At 38.5% G+C, this 7,993-nt stretch overlaps 1 protein-coding gene across 1 annotated transcript; it reads left to right on the top strand.

Moving 5' to 3' along the window:
- The first annotated feature begins 1,538 nt into the window (after window positions 1-1,538).
- LOC111889836 (pre-mRNA-splicing factor ATP-dependent RNA helicase DEAH7) lies at window positions 1,539-7,122 on the top strand. The gene is made up of 13 exons (XM_023885994.3): window positions 1,539-1,887; window positions 1,962-2,068; window positions 2,250-2,305; window positions 2,400-2,742; window positions 2,838-2,902; window positions 2,999-3,230; window positions 3,316-3,993; window positions 4,076-4,482; window positions 4,561-4,632; window positions 4,725-4,901; window positions 4,989-5,050; window positions 5,139-5,291; window positions 5,385-7,122. The coding sequence occupies exons 3-13, from the start codon at window positions 2,300-2,302 to the stop codon at window positions 6,982-6,984; spliced, it is 3,795 nt and encodes a 1,264-aa protein (XP_023741762.1). The 5' UTR covers window positions 1,539-1,887; window positions 1,962-2,068; window positions 2,250-2,299; the 3' UTR covers window positions 6,985-7,122.
- The last annotated feature ends 871 nt before the right edge of the window (window positions 7,123-7,993 follow it).

The following is a 7,993-nucleotide window of genomic DNA, read 5'->3' as shown; positions in this document are numbered from 1 at the left end:
AAAGGGGGGGGGGGATACAAGTAAAACACAAGGAAACTTAATGTAAAATTTCAAACAATTGTTTATGTTTTCTTACAGTTTCTATAACTATTACATGAAAACATGTGCATACAGAACATCTTATGACACAACAGTTATCAGTTCAAATGAAACATATATTGTAAACTATAATTGATGTAGTTTGGGTTACATTCTCATTATTTTACCCCTTTCAGGGCAAAACTAGACAACGTCATCTAGGGGAAAGTCTCTTTCTCCCTAAGCAAGGCTATAGGTTGTCATACAAAGGAAGACGTCAGTACAGTTGTGCACGGGCCACTATCATTTATTCCCTCTACCCCAATCAGAACATATGAAAGATTAGATAGTAACAACCCGATATATCAAATGTCGTTATTCTGTTCCCCTCTACCTGAAACCCTAACTATACAAGGGACTTAGGAAGCCCCTAAAAGGTACAATTTATTTTACTCTCTCTCTCTCTCTCTCTCACTCTTTCTCTCTCTCTCTCTCTCTCTCTCCCTCTCTCTTTCTCTCTCATATCCTGCTAAGTCTCTCCCCTATATTGCTGAATAGATCGTCAGAGCGTCCTCCCTGGATCCCCTCCCGGAGAGCGTCTGACGTAGTGTTTGATTGTGACTACATGTTCCGACCGGAGATTAAATTGGCCAACCGGTGTCTTGCTAACGGAACGACGACACAACATTTGTTTTCATCACATTTTTAACAACATATACAACATCAATTTTGATTTCATACAAATAAATTCTGATTTCATAAGCATATAACATTTTCTAAGTTTTGATTTCATACAAACATATACAACATATTCAACATTATCTGATTTTAGACCAACATATACAACATTTTCTGATTTCACATACCTAAAATCTGATTTTATTCACACATTAGTTCATATTAAAATCACACACTAGTTCATATAGAGAAAATCAGATTTCATACATAAATATACATTATCAACTGATTTTATGCACACCCTTTAAAGCATTTCAATCCAAGAAGAATGAAATCAATAATTTCACTTGACATTAACATTTTTGTGATTTCAGAAAAAAAAAACAAAAAAAGGCAAAATACGTTACCTGTTGTAGACGTCGTTGCTGATGATGTGAATGTCGTCGCCGGTCGGAGATGCTATTCAAGGGAAGTCGCCGATGTGAGATGTTGAGGATGAGCTGACTAATCAAATGGAACTATTTTTTTCAGCGTGTTTGTTTTAGGTCTTGAATGGAAGACGATGGAAAATAAAAGAAATTAAGGGTTGTTGGTTTTTTTTCAAGTCAGTCAAGATTTTTAGGCTTATTGAGTAAGTCATTTGGGCTTTTTCTTTTCCTGCCAACAAAGATTTTTAGGCTTACTGACTAAGCCATTTGGGTCAACAATGTTCAATGAGTCAGCTACATATTGCATCTATCAAACAACTAGGCTGCTAACCAAGTCAGGAGTCAACACTTACTTGTTTAAATCAAACTGCCCCTAAATTTATAATTTTCTGAAAAAAAAAACTCAATGCTTGGCCGTTAAGTCGGTCAAAAACAAAATTTTTGAAATCCTTCGCCCAAGCAATTGACCAATACGGCTCTCGTCTCTCCCTGTCTCGCCAGTCTTTGGCTATCGCTAGTCGATGGTCTTGGGTATCGACCATCATTCCTGACGATTCCGCCCCTACCCTCCTTAGGGTTTTTCCTTCAAACGACCACAACTTTTTTCAATTACTCTTAATTCTTCACCGACATCGCCACAAATCCACCCTCACCTTCATATTTCTGTTTCACACAATATTCTTAGAACATATTTTCACAGTTCATCCCTCTCAATAGTTCTGCTTCAAGGTTTCTTTATTCACTTAGAATCTTACCATTAAAGGTATGAAATCTTTTTTCATATTCTTAATATTTGTATTGTCGATTCGTGTTTAAATCAGCTGTATTCTTATCTAGAATCCAATTATAAACCCTAAAAACCAAAATCTCTTCTTGATCGAAGTTCTGTTCCTGACTCGGCACATCCAGCGCCTCTCCGCTTACGAACGTCAACGGTGTTCCTGGTACATCCATCTACCATCTGCCTTCTCAATTTCTTCTTATTATTGATTTCTAAGTACAATTCTGAAACCCTACCTCTGCCGCATTGGATCAGGGCATGATCATTAGAACTATAGTTTTTATGCAGCGATTTTAATATATTTTTTTTACTAATCTCTATTCATTTAAATTGATTATAAACAGATTTTCTTTCTATTGATTGGTGCTGTGTTTTAGCTTCGTCAACACAGATCATGGAGGTTAGTTTAGAATATGAACTGTTTATTCTTTAACAAAGCATAAATACTTCTTCTCAGTTATTAACTTATTTGATTTTCAAACTTTGACAAACAGAATCCAATTGACATTGACAAGATAAAGGAGACATTGGAACCTGATAACAGCGGTGGCGGAGGATTACAATTGCCTGGGAAAGATAGGGTTGTCTTCAGAGCGCCTGAGAGGAAATCATTACTAGGATTGGATGCTCTTGCAAGTGCAAAACGAGCTGAAGGATCATTTAAAGTTCCTAAAGAAAAAATTTCTTCTATGATGACATCTCTTGATGAAGATGTGGAAAAAACCACATCCTCACTTACAGGTCTTGATGAAGTTGGTAGTGGTGTATCCAGCAGTGGTCGCAATTATACAAGCAGACAATATCGTGATTCCACTGGGAGCAAAACATCTGGTTCAGGTATTATTCCTGTGATACCTTTTTAACTTGTTCTAATGAACTCTTTACAAACACATCAACTTCTATGATCTATCTGACTGTTATGAATGTTGCAGAAAGTCAAATCACTGAAGAAGAACGAGCTGGTGGCAGATCTGCTAGGCATGGTTCACACTCTGAGGTAAGTTTAGAGGATGCTACCTTCTTCTTTGTATATTATATATTAGATTGTTCAATGTTCATACATTTATCTTAACTTCATATTTGGATATTTTAGGATGTTACTCCTTCATCTAGAAGTTCCCGAAGTAGTCAACACCGGAGTGATAGATATGATCCAACAGAGTATGATAGGCGTAGGTATGATAGCAGAGATGATTCAAGAAGGAGACATTACAGTAGTGATAGAGATGAGAGAAACCATGTGGAACAATCACCTCGTTATGGAAAAGACTACAGAGATTATGGGAATAAAAGAAGCAGATATGAAAGTTCAAAGAGGACACCTGGTATGCACTAACTTTTGTAATAACTATTTTATCAGTTCAATTTGCTCATTATTAAAAATGAATCACGTGTGTGTGTGTATTGTAGGTAGATCTGATTGGGATGATGGAAGATGGGAATGGGAAGATTCACCTCGGCATTCGAGTGGGAGTAGACATCATAAACCTTCACCTTCACCAATGTTACTTGGTGCTTCACCTGATGCACGATTACCTTCTCCTTGGTATGGTGGCAATACTCCTATGGGTCGCTCTGATTCTCCATGGGACAATTTTGCCCCTTCTCCTGTTCCGATTAGGGCATCTGGATCAGTCAGATCCTCAACTTCAAGATCTGGTGGAAGATCTCAGCGACCACATGCTGCAGAAAGTTCACTACCCTTAGAGGATGATGGAGAAGATGGAAAGGAAGTTTTTCATAATGCAGAGATAACTGAGAGTATGATGTTAGAGATGGAGTACAACTCTGATCGTGCATGGTATGACAGAGAAGAAGGGAACACTATGTTTGATGCTGACAGCTCATCGTTTTATCTTGGTGATGAAGCTTCTGTTCAGAAGAAAGAAGCAGAAGTGACAAAAAGACTGGTTCGTAAAGATGGAACCCCAATGACACTTGCTCAGAGCAAAAAGCTATCGCAGCTCACTGCAGATAATGCTCAATGGGAGGATCGCCAGCTCATGAGATCTGGAGCTGTTAGAGGTACAGAGGTGCAAACAGAGTTTGATGATGAAGATGAACGCAAAGTTATTCTTCTTGTTCATGGTATGAATTACAAAATTTTTTGTTATTCATTTAAGGATTTGTGTTTCATGTTTCTGACAGATTTATGATGTATTTGTTTCAGATACAAAGCCTCCATTTTTGGATGGGAGAATTGTGTTTACTAAGCAAGCGGAACCGATAATGCCACTAAAGGATCCGACTTCTGATATGGCTATTATTTCAAGAAAAGGTTCAAACCTTGTTAGAGAAGTTCATGAAAAACAAAGTATGAATAAGTCACGTCAGCGGTTTTGGGAACTTGCTGGCTCAAAGCTTGGTGATATTCTTGGGGTTGAGAAGACAGCAGAACAGATTGATGCTGATACAGCAGTTGTTGGTGAAGATGGTGAAGTTGATTTCAAGGAAGAAGCAAAGTTTGGCAAACACATGAAAAAGGGTGAAGCAGTAAGTGATTTTGCAAAGTCAAAATCACTTTCACAACAACGTCAGTATCTCCCCATATTTTCTGTTCGAGATGAGTTATTACAGGTATGTTTTTCTTTTTTCTTCAAAACTTATAGCCAAAAAAAAAACAATCTGTTGACATTGTTGTGACCCTTGTTTTAGGTGATACGGGAGAATCAAGTGGTGGTGGTTGTAGGTGAAACTGGTTCTGGAAAGACAACACAGCTGACTCAGGTACTTGACTACTTACTTTCCAATCACAAGTTTTATAATACTCATTATGTTACATACATCTTATTTTGAAATTATTATATATGTATATACAGTATTTACATGAAGATGGGTATACCACAAATGGCATAGTTGGTTGCACCCAACCAAGACGTGTGGCAGCAATGAGTGTCGCCAAGAGAGTTGGTGAGGAGATGGAAACAGAGCTCGGAGATTTGGTCGGATACGCAATCCGTTTTGAGGACGTGACTGGGCCCAAAACTGTTATAAAGGTAAGTCAGACAGACTCATGAGTAATCCGTTTACTAAATCATCTTTTAGTTTTTTAAATAAAGATATTTATGTTCATCTGTTTGCAGTACATGACTGATGGTGTTCTGCTTCGTGAAACATTGAAAGATGCAGATCTTGATAAATATCGGTAAGCATACCCTTTACAATAATATATCTAATCTAATGTGTTTTATATGATGATAGAAACGTCTAATTTTCTGTATACAATATTGCAGTGTCATTGTCATGGATGAAGCCCATGAAAGATCATTAAACACGGATGTACTCTTCGGGATCCTCAAGAAAGTTGTTGCCAGGCGTCGAGATTTCAAGCTCATAGTCACTTCTGCTACCCTCAACGCACAGAAGTTTTCCAACTTTTTTGGCAGGTAAATAGCAACAAAATGTTTGATCCTGTGAAGTCAAGTGAAATGACCATAATGACCCTAGTATTAACTTTATAATTATGTTTCATTTTGCAGTGTCCCGATCTTCCACATTCCCGGGAGAACATTTCCGGTGCAGACATTGTACAGTAAAACGCCATGTGAAGATTACGTGGAAGCCGCTGTAAAACAAGCAATGACAATCCACATCACAAGTGCTCCCGGTGACATACTCATCTTCATGACAGGTCAAGACGAAATCGAGGCAACATGTTACGCCTTATCAGAACGTATGGAACAGCTTGCATCCACCACAAGGCAAACAGTCTCCAGCTTATTAATCCTCCCTATCTACTCCCAACTCCCTGCTGACCTACAAGCAAAAATCTTCCAGAAAGCCGAAGAGGGGGCCCGCAAATGCATCGTGGCTACAAACATTGCAGAAACCTCGTTGACTGTAGATGGTATCTTTTACGTTATCGACACTGGGTACGGGAAAATGAAGGTGTATAATCCGCGTATGGGTATGGATGCTCTACAGGTGTTCCCGGTCAGCCGGGCAGCCGCTGACCAGCGGGCAGGTCGGGCAGGTAGGACCGGGCCAGGCACTTGCTATCGTCTTTATACCGAGACCGCGTACCAAAACGAAATGCTCCCACAGCCCGTTCCAGAAATTCAGAGGACTAATCTCGGAAACGTCGTTTTGCTTCTGAAATCTCTTAAAATCGAAAACTTATTGGATTTTGACTTCATGGATCCGCCGCCACAAGATAATATCTTGAACTCGATGTATCAGCTGTGGGTTTTGGGGGCGTTAAACAATGTCGGGGGTCTAACGGATCTCGGGTGGAAAATGGTTGAATTCCCGCTCGATCCACCGTTAGCCAAGATGCTTTTAGTTGGTGAACAACTGAAATGTTTAGACGAAGTGTTGACAATCGTATCCATGCTCTCGGTCCCGTCTGTATTTTTCCGACCGAAAGACCGGGCAGAAGAAAGCGATGCTGCCCGAGAAAAATTCTTTGTGCCCGAATCCGACCACTTAACGTTACTCAACGTCTACAAACAATGGAAAGCCAAGGATTATCGTGGAGACTGGTGCAACGATCATTTCCTCCAAGTGAAAGGTCTGCGAAAGGCTCGAGAGGTCAGATCTCAACTGCTAGACATTCTAAAAACACTCAAAATCCCGCTCACATCATGCGATCCGGATTGGGATATTGTACGAAAAGCGATATGTTCGGCTTACTTTCATAATGCTGCCAGGTTGAAAGGAGTTGGAGAATATGTTAACTGTAGAAACGGGATGCCATGTCATTTGCATCCGAGTAGTGCTTTGTATGGTTTGGGGTATACGCCGGATTATGTGGTGTATCATGAGCTGATTTTGACTTCAAAAGAGTACATGCAGTGTGCCACGTCAGTTGAGCCCCAGTGGCTGGCGGAAATGGGGCCCATGTTCTTCTCGGTTAAGGATTCGGATACGTCCATGTTGGAGCATAAAAAGAAGCAGAAAGAGGAGAAATCGGCTATGGAAGAAGAGATGGAGACTTTGAGGAAAAGGCAAGCGGAAGATGAGATTAGGAATAAGGCCAAGGAGAGAGCCAAGAGGATGAAACAGCAACAGGCAATCTCCATGCCTGGATTGAAGCAAGGGAGTTCTACTTATTTGAGACCTAAAAGATTGGGTTTGTGAAATTCCGGAAATGCCCTAGTTTTTTTTACACTTGAACTTGTTGTTATCGTTTGTGCATTACGGTTGTACAATACAAATTGGGATGGAAGCTTAAGAAATTTGTCATATGAGTAAATACTTTTTTAGAGTTTGATGAAATGCTTGAAATCTTTTAAAAAGATTTTTATTCTTCAAATGTGAACACATTCAAACGCGTATTTCTTTTTTAATCCTTTTAACTCTTATGAACTACTACTCCCTCCGTCTCATTTTTATCGTCTACCTTCCTATTTCTAGTTGTCCCAAAATTATTGTCATTGCTAAAAATAAAATATTCAGTTTTACAATTTTACCTTTTATTTGAGTAATCTATCATATCTTTAATATGCTAATTTACGAGACGACTGTTGTAGAAAATAAACAAACATATTAAGCATGACAATTATATTAGTGGCTTTTTGGTAGGTCTCTTAATGTAACCATTAAGAGGCCGACTCTTAATGATTCAACATTAAGAGTGTTTGGTAGACACCTTTGTACCTCTGATTAGCCATCGTCACCGTCACAGGTATCCTTGTCATTGTTCATGTTATTCTTAAAGTCTTTAAGTGATCAATTTGTTGGTACAAATTATACTTCCTATCACTTGATTGTGCCACTAATTATGTGCCTAAGTGTGAAGTTAGGGTCCGTGTTACGTTTTATTGCTGAATTCATACAATCATTTATCTTATTCTTAGCAATCTCTTATTAATTGTGACATTATCTCAAGACATTAGATGAATTTGCATTTAAAATAAACAATCTGTATTTCGATCTAATTCAATTTTTTTTTTTTTTTTGCATATTGATTGAAAAGTTGCAATTAGTAGTAATTTTGTAACATTTGTTTTCATGACATGTATTATTACGTGAAATGTTGTTAGATACATTGCTATAGAGAATACACTAATATAAATGGTGATGTTTCGATGATGCAATACGTATGTCGTTATACTTGTTGCATTATATCAGAAAATGAGTAACGTTT

The sequence above is a fragment of the Lactuca sativa genome, chromosome 4 (assembly GCF_002870075.4).
Source record: "Lactuca sativa cultivar Salinas chromosome 4, Lsat_Salinas_v11, whole genome shotgun sequence".
In the NCBI taxonomy this organism is placed as follows: Eukaryota; Viridiplantae; Streptophyta; class Magnoliopsida; order Asterales; family Asteraceae; genus Lactuca; species Lactuca sativa.
This window is presented reverse-complemented; position numbering and strand designations above follow the sequence as displayed.

Bases quoted from the DNA above. Each gene is read 5' to 3' on its own strand.
- LOC111889836 (XM_023885994.3), top strand. The intron at 3,994-4,075 runs GTATGAATTACA...TATTTGTTTCAG, and splicing joins AGTTATTCTTCTTGTTCATG to ATACAAAGCCTCCATTTTTG. The intron at 4,483-4,560 runs GTATGTTTTTCT...CCCTTGTTTTAG, and splicing joins TTCGAGATGAGTTATTACAG to GTGATACGGGAGAATCAAGT.